Raw genomic sequence first — 18,547 nt, 5'->3', positions numbered from 1 at the left:
GGGCGTATGCGCAACCTTAGGCGCCGCATAGAGCAGCAGGTCATCATCAAGCTCGTCGTCGACCATGAATTTAGCACAAGCAAGTGCCAGTAATAACAAGGTAGGTATTTCAATTTACCGTTGCCCGTCATTGCGCGCACTGGGGCGTATACGTAATATTTTGTACGAAAGCGTTGACGATTTTCCCCGCAACTAACTGGCGGATGTGCCTAGTGAAAAGCAAAATTGCATGGCAGCGTTTCTCGCCTTGCTGGCGTTGAAGTGCACACAGCGGCTCTCGAAATTGTCGATGATTTATTTGATATGACGTTGAGTGGCGGAAAGTGGAAGCAAACGACTTTGATGCTCTGGGTAAGCGTGAGTTACAGGCTTTGAAGTGATTCTTCCAGCGCGAGCAGTTTATATCAAGATAAGAGATCTGAACTTTTTGAGACCCTTTTTTAATTCTGAATATTGAAATTTGCAAAATAAAAAAAGTTTGTTTATTGCTTTGTCAAACACACGCCCGCTAACTTACTTAATTTCTAACAATATTCATCAAAATTGCAACATTAACTTGTCGACGCACAGTGCTTCCCTTCCATACAAAATGTGAGCAAAAATAAATTTGAATGAAAATTTGTTTCTTAGTGAATTTTAGAGCGGTGAATTCAAAAATGCAATTTTCTCTTTTTTTTTAACTCTCCTACTTTCAATTTAAATGCGGTTTGAGGTTGTGTGCTTGTAGCATTTAGGTGTGCAATAAGGGTTGCCATCTGATACAAAATGAAATCCAAATTATTTAACAACTTAAATGAATTACTACAATATGGGTGTCAATCGAAATGGTTTTGAATATGCTTTACTTCTAGTGATCACTTGTTTAAAAAAATTAATCTTATATTAATACGCTAACATAAATTTTGTCATTGTTCGTTTGGCTATTCTACCGAACCGATTTCAAAACTAAGAACACCATTGGAATAGTATTTATGTAGATGAGGAGAGTTTTTATGCTTTCAAAATTGGTTAAAAATTACGGCTGAAATCGCCGTTTATAAATTTCCCTATTTATGTATAAGTTGTTGTTGCAACCTGTTCAATTTGAGTTGATTTCGCATTTTGTTTTGCTTCGTATTTTGAACTAAACTTTGTAATAGAGATATGTGATGCTGAAGAAATAATTGTTAAAAAAGTGAAGGCAAAATTGAAGATAAAGACGAAAATGAAAACAATATGAAAATAATGAGAAATACAAAAGAATGACGGAAATTTTTGGAAATTTTATTTATAAGAATCGAACAAATCCAGTCACTAAAAATTCAGTTATCAAGTTATCGAAATTTATAGAGCCAATTAAGTTTATAGTTATCGAAATTTATAGAGTTAACCGTGCTTATTGAGTTATCGGAATATATCGAATTATTTCAAATTGATCAAAGCTTATTGAATTGTCGACATTTATAGACGCAGAAACTCAATTATCGAAATTTACCGATAGCTATCGAGTTATACAAATTTATTGGATTATAGAAATTTTTCAGGATAATGGAATTTATCAAGTTATCGATTGTTATTGAATTATCATCAATTATAGAGTTAACGAAATTTATCGCGTGATTTACCGAAATTTGGCGGTTTATCGAATCGAGGTTTTTGGAATTTTCAAAGTATATGGATTTATCGAAATTTCTACGGTTACATAAGTATATCGAGTTTTCACCGTTAATCGGTTTATCGAATTATATCGAGTTACCAGAGAGTAACGAGTTATCGAAATTTGTCGATGGATATCAAAATTTATGGAGTTATCAAAATTAATCGAGTAATCGAAATTTATATTGGTCCAATATTTATCGAGCTTTCGACTAATATCGAAACATATCAATTTCTGGGTTATCGAGATTCATCAAGTCCTCGAAATGCACTGTTATCGATAGTTATCGAAATTTGTCGAGCTATCGAGTTTTGTTGAGTTATCGGATTTTAATGTTTTTGAAATTAATCGAGATATCGATATACATAACGTATACAAAATTATCGAAATTTATCGACAAAATGGAACGTATTGAGTCAATTCCAAGTTCGGTCAAAGTCATTCAAAGATATTTTGCATTTGAAAATAAGCAGTGACAAAATTATTTTATGAATTATTTCAGAAAACACACAAAAATAGCAGATTCTCTTTCAAAAGCTAAAATACTATACTTTTAAATAAAAGAAGAAAGACATACTTTGACATAAATATTGTATATTTTTAATTCAGTCCATTAAAAATTTTGGAAATTCATAAAAAACGCGATATAGTAAAAATTAAAAGTCCGCGTATTTCCAAACCGTTGTCCGACCTCTGAAAGGCAGCTGATTTTAGATTAAATGTGCGTTTTGAAAACATATTATAACCTGGTTTTAGTAGCCGCCTGACCTAAGCAAGGATAACAAACACTGTGGGTAATATGGAGCATAATAACAAATTTTGGATTTTGGGCACTTTCGAAGCACGTTGCCGACCACTAAAAAAATTTAATTTTGAAATTTTTTATATCTCAAATTGTAGTTGTTGCTGAGCTCTCAAAAACCAGATGGAACAGAAAATCTACAAAAAAGAATTACCGGCACTGCCGAAAAATGTATAAAGTACATTTTCGAAAATATTAATTTACTGTAACGCTGACATCTTCGACACTACTTAAGCTAGGACAATATTATCGATGTTTTTAAACATCTAATCTTCTTCTTGATGCAGAAATATTTCTAGATATACTGCAGCTTGTAAGAAAAAATGTATGTCAGTACGCATTTGCCATAACTTCAAAATGAGAGGTTCTGCTTGTACAAAAAAAAGTTCCCGAACAAACTTTGTTATTGAATGGAATCCTGCCATAATCCACAATAAAATCTAAATTTTTCAAGTACGATTCTAAAATTGCCACGCCCATTTCTAGAAGATTTTCCGATTTTAAAAATAAAATGCGGAACAAATGTAGTTAACGAAGAGATATTCTGCCGAAATCAGCAACAAAATCTGCGTTTTGTTAACTTTAGTACTAAAACTGCAACGCCCATTTCTAGAGGTTTGTCGCTTTAAACAAAAATCTTTGCGAACAAAAATGTTTGCTAGATGGGTATTCTGCCGGAATCTGTAATAAAAATAAAATTTTTGCAAAAACACGATTTTTGACGCCCTGCTAAAAACTATATTTTTTTGTAAATATATGGAGCGTGGCTATACTCAGATTAAAATTCTAAATATTAAATTTGTTAACTTTGAAAAATATCTAATTTATTTTATAGAGATAATTCGGCATAATTGTTAAAAAAATACCAAACATGTTCATGTTGCAGACAGAGAATTTTTCGATTTTTGCCTCGCTATACTCGCTTTTGGTCTGTTCGTTTGTTTTCTCATAAATTTTTCAGTTGAATCAATGCATATTCAGTTTAACTGCTGCCTTCAGATGTTTTAATAAAGAAAAGGTCATTTGGGCGAGCTATTTTTTATTTGGATTGCTCAGCAGTAAACTTTAAAATAGAATGCCTCGCAAACAGTTGGCAATTCATTGCGATGAGTGCTGAATTTAACAGCTTTTTCATTTTACTTAGTGGTTATAGTTGTTGCTGAACGAAAGTTTAATGAAATGGCACGAAACTTTGTATTCTAATTTTTTTTGTGTGTATTCTCGAAACCAAAGTGGCAAGTCAAGTGCCACACATATTGCTAGAAAAAGGCATGCAAGCTAACCCACTCCTTTTTCCTTAAATTACCAACCATAAATATATTTAATTTTTTTTTTTATATATTTGCTTTTACCCATTTCTGAAAGCAACACATTATCATTACCTTCTTGAACCACTAACACAACATTAAAACAAATTTGAGTGGCCGCGTTTAGCTGTGCGTTTGTCGAGTGGCCTCACCGCCAACCAACTGTCCTCTGCCCGTCCACGAATTATGAACGCATTCGCGTGTTTAAATAGCCGGCGGAAATTGCTATTTGAGTTAGTTACCGCAGCGGGCTATGGCAAGTAAGCCCACATCAAGCCAGCAGGTGTATTAAAAAATATGAGAGAGAACAAAACGAATTAACTTGAAAGCAAACTGTAAGCAAAATAATGTCAGTCATAATCGTAAAATTGGAATTATAAAAGGTGCAAAATTTCTAATTCATAAAAAACTAAAAATAAAATTTAATGTGAAATTGCAAGTGAATTCGAAGTGAAAATGGCTCTAATCAATTTGGATGGTTTTTTTCTCGAAATTAAACGTAAATATAGCCCCGAAGCCGAAGGAATTTTATCTGTGATTACTTATCCCAAATTGAATCTATTTCTTATTTTCGTTAAATGCTAGACCACCGCACATTGAGGCTGCCACAAATAAACTAAAGCGTTTACACCTTTCGAAGTGGATCGAATGTTTTCCTGGACATATCTGCCATTAGAAAATAAAAAAGTTTTAATGCAGGTCGTTATTTTTATTATTAAAAAATCGTCAAAGATACTTTGTATGTAAGAAAATTCGCAACTTCGCCAACAAAACATTTCCAAAAATCAACAGTCAGTCTCAGCTAATTCCAATTGGCACTTTATGATTCCAAAATTGAATGGGCTATAAAATTGCATACTTGAAACTCTTCTAAGACATCTAATTTAAAAACTTGAGTTTTCATTGCGAATCAAAAAATAAAAATAAGAAATCAAACTTCAACATGGGAAATGCTACTCATACACTATGTACACGTATGTACGAGTACGGCCATGTACGGTGTGGCGTATGAGTAACATTATTTTCTGGTCCTATTTCATAAACAAAAATTTACACATTTTGATTTAACCATTCAAAACTTCTTTATTTATCCATCGATTTTCATCGCTAGTAGCTTACTTTTTTGGCAAAGATTTATTTATTTATTTTTTTTTAATTTTTTCCTTGTTATAGTTTGAATATTTTTTTTTCATAAAAATGAAAATATCTTGGAAAGAGGACCTGATCTGGAAAAACGGTCCACAGATCCGTAATCTACGACCCAATTTTAAGTTCACGTGTTTCGGCCGACGAAAACTATTTTAAATAGAAAAAACATTTTGGATGCCTTAGTCAGCTGTTATGGTATTATGTCAAAAATTTCCATTGAAATCGGACTTTTGTTGTTTGAGTTTAAGCAAAAATGTATTTTCCGAGGACTTTTGAACCGATTTTGTAATAAAAAAAAAGTGGAATTATTAAACGCGAAAGATTAAAAAAAAATGTATGCCATAAATGCTACTCACCAGAATCGACATGGGAACTGATGTCTTTGAACGCTTCGGAACAAGCTTAACCCTACTTCAACTAAAATCAATTTCAAATTTAAATCTATCAATAAGTAAAACTACCAGCAAGCAATTAGCAAGCCGAAGAGTAACACACGTACGTGGTTAATTATCCAACTAGTTTATTGGGTGTGAAAAAGCACCGTGCCACACCTCGGCATCCGCATATTCAGCGCTCATTTTTCTACCCGCTTCAGCTGCAGCAACAACTCAATAATTTTAACCTTAAATGAATTTAGTTGTCGTTAGCATAATCGAAACATGTCCGGAGGTGTTTACACTTTCCTGCAATAATTTTACTTGTCCTCTTAACCGCTCCTATGGCCACACACAATTAAAAAATCTTCCCACATTTCAGCCATGCCATGACCCGCTCACATATCCTGGCACGCTTCAACACTTCAACAGCTCACTTTCGCTTGACATATCAATTTGTAGTTTTCACTCGCCAAACGCTGCAGGTCTTGGCGCTACATTTGCTGCAGCAAAAAAAAAAGCTACAAAATCAAAAACAGTTTGTTGGAAAAATTTTCTATCTACAGTTGCAATAAATATATATGTATGTACTATGCTGTCGCATGGCTGCTGTCATTGACTGACAATTTTGCGGTACTTGCCACGCATTAGTGCCACACAACAACACTTTTAAACTTGTTAGCTGCAAAGCTTCCTGTCACAGGCAATGTGTGGCTTTTGTTGCTACTAAGCATCGTACTTAGTTGTTGCTATTTGTCACCTGGCTGCTTGCTAAGTTTGTGAGTTAAAGTTGTTGCCGGCACACTTCCTTTTCTATTTGCATGTGTGTTAGCTCACCAAAGCACACATACCACAGCACATCACACGCTCGCCACATCACACATCGCCCCACAACGCCGAGCTGCTAGCAGCAGTGAGTGAGACTACTCAGCCATGTCTGCTTTGGTTGTTTGGCCGATTAGCCAATTCATCTTCTTCAGCTTACTGTGCGATTGCACATCTAAGTACCTATGTATTTACTTGTGGTTTGTGAACTATTTTTTTTTTAATCAAAATTTATTTACTTTACGGTTGCTGCCAACATTGTTGGTGTAATTGTTTTGTAATTTGTACGACATCCTTTGGGGGCTTGTAAGTGCAAGCTTACACACCGCAATAACAACAATTATTACAAGAAAAGCAATTTAATAGGAACAATAGGAATGACCTCGTTGCCAACACGGAAATGTGTAAATTGCGGCAGATTGTTATTTGTTTCACATCAAAGGGCGTCGAATGAAATTAAAACCGATGACCGCTAACACGCAAAATATAAATTTGGTGGTATTTGCTTTAGTGTCAGCGGCTAGGTGGGAAGGTGCATGACTTTCAGTCGGTTGCAGAACACGCAAAGCATTCTTCTATGGATATGCGTAAGCAGAGTGCAGGAGACATTTTTGGTAAAAACAAGTAAAAAAGGCGAAACCTTTCTGTAAAATATTCACTTCGATAATATGCTCAGTTAGACTTAATGAAATAATTGAATCAAGTTTGGTACAAATTTCTAAATCGGTTACGGAGATACACAGTGGCCAGTGCCATACCAATTTTCCAAAAATTTGTGATAATCTCATTTATTGCTAAGAGATTTTTGCAAACATCGATTTTTAGTGTACTACCTTTCGTATTTCTGTAAATTACCGAAAATAAAAAAAAACCGCAAGCACCAAAATTACCAAAAAAAAACAACTACAGAAAATTTTTAGAGAAAATCCCCAAAAATACAAAAACGACAAAAAGACCTTCGACACCGTTCGATCTGAAATTCTCGAAAAGTCCAGCATAAAACAAGAAAAGTGGAGAAAGTTCCCGAAGAGCAGAGAAAGTTCCCAAAATGCACCAAGAAATTTAAAAATATATATTTTTAAAAGGCCAAAAACGTCAAAAAATTCTAAAAAAAAAAAAATTATGAAAAATAGCCAGAATTCCGTAGAAGTGCTACATAAAAAAACAATGCGGAAATTCCCGCATAAAACACAAAAATTCCCAAAAGATCCCGAAAAAAAGTCTAAATGTCCCAAAAAGATCAAAAGAATCTAAAAAGTTCTGTCGAATATCTAAAGCAATGCTAAAATTATCACACCTCGTTAAAACTCCCAAAAAATCTTGAATAAAACACAAAACGTTACGAAAATCACCGAAAAAAATTTAAAAAAGTCCCGAAAAAAATCCAAAAATGCTCATAATTCCACAAAAAACAAGCCAAGAGCCTAAAAAAAACCCAAAATAGTGGAAAGAAAATTACCGAGAAGTGCTGAAAGATCACAAAAAAAAACAGATACAAAAAGTGACAAAAAAAAACTCTCAAACTGAGAAAAAATATGCAGAGAAAGTCTCGAAAAACCTGGTAAACCAGAAAATTTTCGGATATTCCCGCATAAAACATAAAAAAGTGCCCTTATTATGAGTTACATTCGATCTTCGACTGTGGTCGAAAGTGCTGATCGAACGAATTTTCATTTGGTATTATGGCGCCCATTCGATGTAGAATAGCGCTATTGTGAACTTCGCTCGTTTATGTTGTTCACAATAGTATATTTTTCACCGCCGAGAAGCATTGTTTATAAATCGAGCAAACTAAATAGTGTGCTTATACATATTTATGTAAATTTATGCCAATTAAAATGAAATAAAAAAGAAAGCAAGTTTATAAAAACATGGTAAAAATTAGTACAACGAAGTTCTGGGGTTCAACGATTCGTCAGAGGATGAGAGTTTAGCGAACTGGCCAGGAGTAGTAAATGTTTAAGAGAGTTGAAGTGTAGTCTTTACAATATATTTTGACATAAAATATATTTAAGAAATTTGTCTACAGATTTACTAAAAACTTCCGACTGTCTAAAAAGGCGTTTGTGAGCCAAATCTATTTAAAATAAATATTTTAAAACTATCCACAGCTCTATGATAGAGATCGTGCCAACTGAGTATTGGGATTTTCTTTCACAAGTAAAAGCAGCCTTTCGAGCTTGTGTTTTGTAAAACTGCATGAAATTGATAAAAATTGTTTAAAATTAGTGTCTACCCGCCAAAAAGTAATAAAACAAATGCAAAATAATACATTTTTCACAATTTTCTTACACTTCGCTATACCATCGAAAGCAAAATTTTGTTCGGCAGAAAATTTGATACTCAACGAAAATTTCGACACGGTTGCATAGCTCATAATACGAATTTCACTTTCGATCTTCGATAACCAGCGAAGATCGAAAATCTTATGCAACTCATAATAAGGGCCAAAAGGTATCGAAACTCCCTGAAAGATCCCGAAAAAAAAATTGGTAAATTCGGTAAAAAATACTAAAAGTTCCAAAAAAGGCGCAAAAAAATCCAAAGAGATATTAAATTCCATATAAAAAATACCGAAAAAGATGCAGTCTCGAAAAAAACCCAAAACCGAGGAAAGAAACTAACCGAAAAATCCTGAAAGATCGCGAAAACTAGCTACAAAAAGTGCCAAAAAACTCACAAAATCCTAGTAAAAAGCTATTAAGTTCATACTGAGAAAATTTTAAAAAGCCACGAAACTTTTGAAACACCGAAACAATTTTGAAAGACCGCGAAAACTAGCTACAAAAAGTGCAAAAAAATTGCAAAATCCCAGTAAAAAGTATTAAATCCATACTGAAAAAATTTCGAAATTCCACGAAAATTTGAAAAACCGAAAGAATGATATGTGGCGTGGCTATTTTCCGATTTCAAAAGTTTTCAACCTTTTTCTCTACTGGACCTGAGTCAACAACAGTACAAAGCTTGGTATAAATTGGTAAAGCGCGCGGAACTACGCTAGGCAGGTTTCTTGTAGAAAAAACTTAAAAAGCTAGATTGGAAGTTAAGTTAAATTTCACCTACTCATTGTGAGGTATTGGATATTATATATACGAGTATGTATTTGAATACATGTATACATATTTGTTAATAAAATTGATTTTGTGGTTTTGCGTGTGATTCCATCGGACTGCCCCTCCCCTCACCCAACAAAATAATTTGCCTGCCAGCATACCCCAAAGTCACAATACAAAGTGATTCACGTCATGCAATTGATTGATTGATTTCCTCCATTCGATTGTCCTCATTCAATTGGCATGCACCAATGAACGCCTGTTATTCCATTTATTGGACACATTCCTGGTTTTGTCTATTCTATTTCACATTTTTATGACAGAAAAGTAGAAAGTAAGGCGAACCAAAGAAGAAACTTCAAATTAGAAACTCACAAAACAAGTTGGAAAATGGTCAAATGTAAGAAATAAACGGCGCGGGCGGAGATGAAGAAGCAAGCGCTAAATCGCTGACACTAAGCCACCATCAATCATCAAGGAAATGAACACAACGCACGAATAAGCACACAAATAGATTGCTTCAAATCCTAGCCTAGGGAGCTAGGGAAACCTGGAAAGTAAAAAGAAATAGAAATTGCGGGCAAAAGAAGGAAGGTAGAACCGACGAAATCGAGAAAATCGCCAAGCGTTGAAATTAAGACGCTGGCAAATTAATATCGATGACCGGCGCGCGTGACCAACCGCCCGCAAACAGGGACACTTACAAATGCACATACACGACATCTACGAGCGCTGTTTTGCTGCTGTACAATTTTATACTAAATTTTTCATTCGCTTTTATTTGGACATACATACATACATAGTTTTATGGTGTCATCATAAAGTGATACGTTCAAGAGGAAATTGTTGCAATTTTCGTTTTCAGTTTGACCATAAACACATATTTTACTTTATTGGACAGTGGACAGCCTCACACACACACACACACACACACACACACACACACGTTTGCACTCGAATAGTGTATGCAGTATAAGCACGCATGCGCGAATAATTTATTGTTTTATGAGCTTTAAAGTGTATGAGCTTGCCGGTATTCGATTACTCGTTCCGGTACGTGCGCTGAAGTGTTGGTGATTGTTGATGATTGTTAAGTTCAGTGTACACAGGCGCCCGCCCATCCAAGGACTAGCGGCGACAACGATGTAAAATCTTGAAACAAAAACTGCACTAAAAACTCTAATATCCCCAGCATTTTAAGCTGCCATGTAGTCTTTTTTCTAATTATTAAAAAGGCAAATGGAAGTAACCTGGAAGTAAATAGCACTAGGATTTCTCAAAATTAGCAGACAAAATGACGAGCATTTTTTAATAAGTATCTCGACTATTTTCTAAATCCATAAATTGCCCATAAGTGAATTATGAAGCGCACAGCTCCGATACTTAAAAAAAATACCGCTACGAGATTTGTATCTAAGATGATAAAAATTATAATTTTATCCCATTTCAATTTCCATTTAAATCACAAAAAATTTATCACCACTCGCATTTTTCACGAGGTTACGTATACGCCACGCATAGCTGCTGCTCCAACAACCAAAATCGCTAAGCTCCAAATTCTCCACAAATTTTAATACATCTTCAACTACTTCCAATATGCAAATTAGAGGAAATAGCATTTTAATTTAATACACATTTAAATTTTCGCAACAACAACTTGGCTGCAACCACAGCCACAGCCACAGCCGAAGCGACAGCGACAGCGAACTGTGTCGAAATTCGCCGCAATGTCGCGTGATTTTATCGCATTAAAAATGACTGCTAAGCACTTTGGCCTGAATTCAGCAGGAGAGGCGTGGAGAGTGGCATGAAAAATGAATGCAACTTTGGGATTATCAAAGTGTTGCAAGTGGCGCCGGAAGCAAAGGAGGAAGCAGTGTTAGAGAAGAACATAACGCAAATCGTAGTAATTAAATGACAACATCAGTGCTGCTGTTGCTGTTGCAATTGTTGCAAGTGCGGCACGCTTCAATGGGATTATCAACGCTCATTGTAGAATTTGCGAAGCCAAAAGCAGCCGGCAAAAAAAGTTATATACTTTACGTAATTTCATTCCCACCCATTTACTATGAGAAGAGGGTATAGAAAAAAAAACACTTTAATGTTTCGGCTTACAGCAGAAAAGAAGTTCAGTGAAAGGTTTGGCATAAATTAGAATGCAGAATGTCAGCCATACAAAGATGTTAAGTACGTAAATAAAGGCAAATAAAAATAAATAAAATTAAAACTTTCGGTACTTACTTGTGCTGTCACTGGTTCTATTCGGCGGCTGCTTGTCTCCTATTGCTCGCCGCTTCCTCGCATTACCGCTACAGCGTATATTTCTACAATTTTTTTTTACAATTCACTTTAACACTTTTCACTCGACGCTGTTGTTGCCGCTGCAGACGGCGGCTGGGATGCTGATGGGAGGACGTTGAGCTGTCAACCGGTTTTAAATTCACTCAACAGGCAATTTCTGACGCAAATGTTGCCGCATAGTATAGCACCCTTGCCACCCTGCCAACCACTTGTAAAGATTGCAGTTATTTGTTGCTTCCGCAAGGCGTTGTTGTTTCTTTTTCCTGTGTATATATATATGTGTGTGCGTATGTGCGGAATGCACAGTCAACGTTGACGTCGTTGATGGTTTTGTTGGCAGCAATTTTCGTCTACTCTTACTCAACGCTCAACAATTTACTTCTTGGTTTTCAGCTTTGCATTGTTCTAGCCTTTTTCTTCTGCTTTTTGCTTTTTGCTTTTTGTGTTTTTGTCATTCGTATGCTTGTGGGTGTTGGCGAAGATTATCGGATGAAGGGATTGACTTGATTTTATAGTCTTTTCACTTGGCACTGATTAGGTGCTCAGATAAAGTCTCGCATTACAAATTTTGGTGTATGAAGCGGACGAGCTCAGCTGCCAATCTGTTTGTTCATCTGCCAGCAGCGAAACTGTTAAGCCATATTTACTGTGATTATCCTGGAAAAATAAATAAATAAAATTATATTGCAATGTACAGCCTAAAAATTATGATAAGATATAGCAGACTTATAATATGCGGAATATTTAAAATCTGCACTTGAATCTTAAAAGTATTTCATAATTTCAATGAATTTTTATACTAATGTTTGCCTTCATCATCTTCTTTGCAGACGGAGCGAGTTTCTAGGATGCATGTCCTTTCCTCTACAGACGTTGCTGCAGCAACCCGTTAACGGCTTCTACAAACTACAATCGCAGGCATGTCTAAATAATCCACAGCCGCCAGTGTCGTTGCAGTATCCGGCCGTTGCTACACACGCGCCGCACACTCAAGGCCACACGCAACCAATCTCGTGCCCAGCGCCACTCAATCCCAATCACACTCACGCCCAGCCGCAGCCACAGTCACAATCGCAGCCGCCACCAAAACCCCAAGTCCAACCCCAACCATTTGTGCCACAGACGCGTGTCGTCACCGCCACATCTACAATGACCTCAACACTGACGCGCCAGAAAAGCGAGGAGGACGTCGTAAGCATCGACAGCATGGCTCAGGCGACTGGCGGCGGCAACATCGAACATCCGATGACACTGAGCCGGAAGGCTTTGCATCAGCGCGACGCCGATGAGAATTTATTTTTGCGTTTCCTCGAATTGGATCCGCCCACTGAGACGACAGCGCCCGCAAACGCCGCCAATGCCACACCAAACGCCTCAGGTGCACGGCGTCTATCTGCTGCCAGCAAGCCAGTCGGTCGCACACCTTTCACCATGACCAAGAAGCTGACACGCACTGCCGAACGAGGCTTTGGCTTCTCCATTGTGTGGACACATCCACCGCGCGTCGAGAAGATTGAGCCCGGACTGTCGGCCGACCGTGCCGGCATACAGCCCGGCGACTATGTGATTTTCGTAGACAAGCAGAATGTGGTGACGATGCCCGAAGCGGATGTGTTAAATTTAATACGCTCACAGGGCTCCACCTTAACGCTGGAGGTGTTCAGAAGATCGGGACCCACTGGTGGTGGTGTTGGACTCGGTTCTATGCCGCCAGCGCTCAGTGTTGGCAGTCGTGGGCATCCAGCGGCGCCGGTCATGAATGGCAAAACTACATCAACTACACGCCTAGCCAGTGGCATAAGCGATGAACAACAGTCAATAGCGGGTGGTACAGCGCCATCAGTGCGACGCGTTGGCGTGGCAAGCGCAGCACCAACGGTGGCTGTGGGGCCGTCAGCAGGGGCCTCCACAATGAATGTTCGTCCGTCCACAGCCTGTTCAGTCGGCACCACCTCGTCCATTGAGGCGGCGAAGAGGCGACTGCACCTGCCGCAGGTCACCTTCAGTAAGGAGGTAGGCAAAGGCGTTATAGTCTGAGAGAGAGTGGGAGAGTGGGAAATTTTCCGACAGCCAAAGAGAAATAACAGCTGCCGAAGCGAAGTGAACGAATTTATTTGGTTAAATTTAGATTTGAGTTTATCGTTTCTACCTTTAGTTTACTTATTTCAGTTAAGCTAATTTAAGTGACATTTGTTTATGATTTGGTTCTTATTTCCAATCCTTTGAACCGTTTGTATATTTTATTTCGTGTATATACATATGTAGGTTTATACATTTTTATATGCGACATTTAATTCTAAAAGCACAAAGTTGCCTCGGCTGACGCCAAAGCTGAGTGAAAAAGTCAGCCTTTATGTAGAGCTAATCCTCTGAAATCTAAGTTGCTTTGCAAAGTTCTTACTTAGCAGGCCGAGACAAACAAAACCAAGTGAATTTTTATATTAAAGCCTACCGATTTGATATCGAACAGTGCCATCTACAATCGATTGGCTTATATTTCTTTAAATATATATTTCTGATTTTGCGCTACGAGTTAAAATAAAGTATTTTCGCATAATATTTTTACTACCGAATATTTGTCATTATCTTAGTTAACTTTTTAAGTGATTATTACTATCCCTAACATCCCAAATATTAAAAATGAATTTTGAGAAATGTTGCCGATTATTTTAGCTACATATGTAAATTAATGTTTAAATATTTCATTAAAAATTCAATTTTATTCTATTTTATTACTTCTCAGCTGGAAATCATTATGGAACCACTTTATTTAATTATTTTATAAATTGTTACACTTTTCTTGAATATTTCACATTTTCGTTTAAGTTTGTGCCCTTTCTTTTAGATATTTATTTTAAGTTGCTTTTCAAATAACGTATGTACATATAAACGTATTTGGAAAATGCTGCTATGTCGACAATAAACGCTTCTTCGTATTTAATTTTGAAATTTTAATTGTCTTATTATTTGGATAAATTTTGACGAGTCACAGCCGCCATTTGTTCTGCAAATTGTCACCTGAAATGCGAAAGGCCGTAACTAACAAACCATTTTTTTTTTTTAGATAAAGCGATGGATTTTTTATTAGTTACGGCTTTTTGAATTTCAGATGATGAAATGCATTTTTAGCCTTTCATTAAAATGTTGCTCTTTTCCCCAGTCCATCGGGCCCATCACCGACAATCGTCGTCGCTTGCTGCTACAGCTGATTAGCCGCGAACAGAATTTCATCGCGGCGCTGCATTTCGGCATGCAGCGATTCGTGCAGCCGTTGCAGGAGCGAAAAGATCTCATCTCGCCAAGCGATCATCGCACACTCTTCCAGAATATCGATGAGCTGGTGCGCATCTCCGAGGATATTTTAGAGCAGCTGTGCAACGATGACCAGGAGCCACAGATGAACTTCGCCTCACGCGTCTATCTCTCGAAAACCACAGCAATCTGCGCGGCCTACAAGAAGTATTGCAATGGCATTAAGCGAGCCGATTGTGTGCTGGTAAGCGTCTCCATATTTAATGAACCGTATTGTACACCAATTAGCACTTTCTTTGTTCTCTTCCATTAGGTCAATAAGTCTCGGCAGATGGGCTCTGAGTTTGTTGCCTTCATAACCGAACCGCAAGTGCCACGCAAGCGCCCCGATCTCACCATGTTCATTCACAGGCCTTTACAGCATTTCCGCGAAATATTGAAACTAATGCAGCTACTCGCTTCTAACTGTCACGTCGACACGGAGGAGCACAAGAACTTTACCACTGTTATTTCGGAACTACAGGCCGCTTATCGTGAGATAACCGTTAGCAGTGGCTTGATGGAGCCGCTGGGCGAGGGTCGACCTTTGCTCACGTTGCAAGATCTCGAGTCCCGCATGGTCTTCACGAAGTGCAAGCCATTCACGCTAGCCGTTCAGGGACGCCAGTGGATTTTTGGCGGCGACCTGTCACGCGTGGAAGGCCGCTCCGTGAAACCTTACTGGACCTTGCTCTTTAGTGACATCATCGTATTTGCAAAGGTCAGCCGAGATCGCGTGCTGTTCATAACCGAGGAGCCCATTCCAATCGCCAATATTGTAGATTCATGCTTTCACATGCGCAAGAAAAGTAAGTTGTTGCACTTGCCGTACGGCGTAGCTGACTTGTGACCGCGATTTCTTCTTACATTGCAGCCACAGAGTTTCGACTTACAGTGGATCCCAACGGACGCTTAGCCGAAAGTCCAACGGGCTATTGTGCACCAGATTTGACCCGCACACCAAAGAAGAGTGCTCGTCGCAAGAGCCTCTTGCTCCGCGCGCCCTCTTTAGAACTAAAAGCTGTCTGGCAGAATCTTTTGCAACGTCAAATGTAAGTTAATTTTTTTTTTTAAATTCCGGTTTAACCTTACTAAATTTCTATGCGCAGTTTCCTGGTGAATGCCGCGCTTGGCTCAACGCCACTCTCCAGTCCACTAGATTCTCCCGATGTGCTCAACACTTTGGTGCCCCTTAGTGATATTGGCATCGCGTCCGCATCCATAGGCTCGGTGAAACACTTATCCATGGACAGCATCAACGCGAAGAACAGCCAGCAACAGGTGCGTTTATTCCGCCATGATGGTCAACTGGCCACTGGCGATTCCTTTGAGAACCTACAGCGTCTCGCAAGTACACTGGTCGCCTCGCGCTGCAGCACACGCATGACCCAAACCACGCACACCGCTTCCTGCTCTTCTCAAACAGCATCGCCGGCGCGCCACACACTTACAGGTTGCCTTGGGAGTGGTAGTGGCGGCGGTGGTGGCATCGCCGGCATTGGTGGTCTCACAGACAGCGCCCCTTCCTTGCGCTCACTAACACTCACGCGCCGCCACTTGATCGCCCAGCAGCTGGACGCACGCCCTCTGGCCTCTGCACGCGCCTATAACTCAAGTGCGAACAACTCCAGTACTTGGCTCAGCCTCAGCGGCAGCAGTCTTAACACGCAGACGATCTGTTCGGGCGAACATTTGCCCTCCTGCAAATGCCTCACCGCCATTCCAGAAGTGGCGTGCGAAGCCAGCGGTGCAGATGCCAAACATGACATCGACACATTTTTCCTGCAACAACGTTGCGCCGACGGCGGTGAGCGGCTGCTTTTGATCGACGGCCAGGGGCGTTACTGCGTCACCACAACGGCGAAAACCAGCGGACGCTCAAGTCGTCGGAGTGACAGTACGCTGCAAGCGACGCCAGCGCGTAGTGTGCGCAGCGCCGCGACGGCCACCACCGCCAGCCGACCACCCAAATTACTTGAGTTCTCACTTAGCTCTGTGGGTCGCTCCTTCATCGATGAGAGCGATGTAGTACAGCCGACCGACTCCCACAACCATTCACTGACGACACCCGACACGCCCACACCGAACATTTCGCCCTCCTCGCAGCCGTGTAACTCTGATGCATTCTCCAACGATTTCGTGCCCTCGCAGAATATTAAAACACAGGATCACGACAAACCCAGCAAAGCAGGCACTAACGCCAACTCAGATGTCAAATTGAATCAATCCGTAAACGTCAACATCAACGGAAAATTGGAGAAGGAGAAAAAACGGACGAACTCTCTCTCCGCCAAGGACATACCACTGGCCGCCTTTGGTGGCTCGTGGGATTTGATAGAATTGGACATGAACCTGCAGGATGTGAATATTGATCCATCCTACGATACAGATGTGGAGGAATGCATTTTCATGGGCGACGAGCACGAAGTGGACGAAGACGATGAGATCGATGTGAGCGTGGTCGTGGACGACCCCTTTGGCGTATTGCCAACAAAGCCAACCCCACCGGACTCGCTGGATCTGTGATTTGACTTTTGGCTGGAGGAAGCATATGTTTGCGACGATGACGACGATATGGACGTAACGGAGGGTAACGGAGACGACGAAGACTTTGCGTGCCAAATTGAATACCAAGTTTTAAGCAACTGAGTTTATTAACGTTGAGTAGAAACACAGCCAATGAGGGCGAATTGCGACAGACTAACGACATACATACATACATACATAGGCGTACAGACTGATCATTTATATGCGTGTATTAATTAGACTTTTGGCAACTGTGAGCTTATCCTGAGGTTGTTTTTCTCTTAGTTACTTATTTTTTTCGAAACTTTCATCTAAAACTAAGTAAAATCTATACAATTTTAAACTAAGGGTAAGGCATAGAATACGCTTTTGTAATGGTAAACACCACCCACCGGCACAGCTGACAGGTTTTTTGCACGGATCGCTTTCGATCCAGCAATTGCTTGCACTCAATCGCACAGCTACACTACCCCTACATAATCCAGCTACTGTTTTTTGTCCTTGTTATCGTTGTTGTTGTTGTTGGTATTGTGCCCCTAACCACCCAACCGGTCTCAACATTGACAGGTGCGTCGTTGCGGTCAGCGCGTGTGTGCAGCGTTGTGCTGTGCGCGACCTCCACCCCCACCCCCACAACCATCAATACCAAGCGGAGTTGTACAGCCGGTTGTCAGTCGAACTCAGCCCCAACAAAAAGGAGTCGAAACCAATTGCAATTCAAAACTTATGTAATTTATGGTTGTTTAGTACGTACATAGGTCTCAAGTAGAGTAGATAGTGGAGTGGAGTTTTACTTAGGAAGACATATTTAATTAAATATTAAATTTATTGTTATCGTATTTAGTATAACCACAAAGCTACAAAGTAGACAAAAAGCGCTTGAGACTTATTTATACGAGTAGCCTCAGCTTAAATATGGTTTCGGCTTAGTTACCTATACACAAAAATACATACCTATGTTCCGCGATGCATTTTCTACACTAATAAGGCCAGATTAGATAAGCGTATGCGCCTGCCTAAGGGCTGACTAATGCTCGCCGCCATTTCGTTCGAAAAAAAAAAATGGAAAATTGTTAATGATGGCTCAAAACTTGCATGTCGACTAGAAATAAATGATTTGAAATCATCACTTGTGAATTAGAAATAAGTATAAATCAGTCATATTAATTTGATGTATTTACAAGTAGTTGATTGATTCAAAAACGGTTGTTTACTCACTAAGAGTTTTTGTAGTTACCGAAAAGATAGAAGTGTGGAAAATTTTTAAGCATTTTTTTTTTTTT

General features: G+C 39.0%; 1 protein-coding gene across 1 annotated transcript; it reads left to right on the top strand.

The window, feature by feature from the left end:
- Positions 1-12,281: 12,281 nt before the first annotated feature.
- On the top strand, positions 12,282-18,536 carry LOC108373415 (uncharacterized). The gene is made up of 5 exons (XM_017629289.1): positions 12,282-13,460; positions 14,608-14,943; positions 15,013-15,547; positions 15,613-15,790; positions 15,848-18,536. Exons 1-5 carry the CDS (start codon positions 12,300-12,302, stop codon positions 17,262-17,264), a joined length of 3,627 nt encoding a protein of 1,208 aa, XP_017484778.1. The 5' UTR covers positions 12,282-12,299; the 3' UTR covers positions 17,265-18,536.
- Positions 18,537-18,547: the final 11 nt, after the last annotated feature.

The sequence above is a fragment of the Rhagoletis zephyria genome, unplaced genomic scaffold (assembly GCF_001687245.7).
Source record: "Rhagoletis zephyria isolate East Lansing unplaced genomic scaffold, Rhagoletis_zephyria_1.1 Rzeph_scaffold_06673, whole genome shotgun sequence".
Classification (NCBI taxonomy): Eukaryota; Metazoa; Arthropoda; class Insecta; order Diptera; family Tephritidae; genus Rhagoletis; species Rhagoletis zephyria.
Note: the sequence above shows the minus strand (reverse complement) of the source record. Positions and strands in the feature narration are given on the sequence as shown.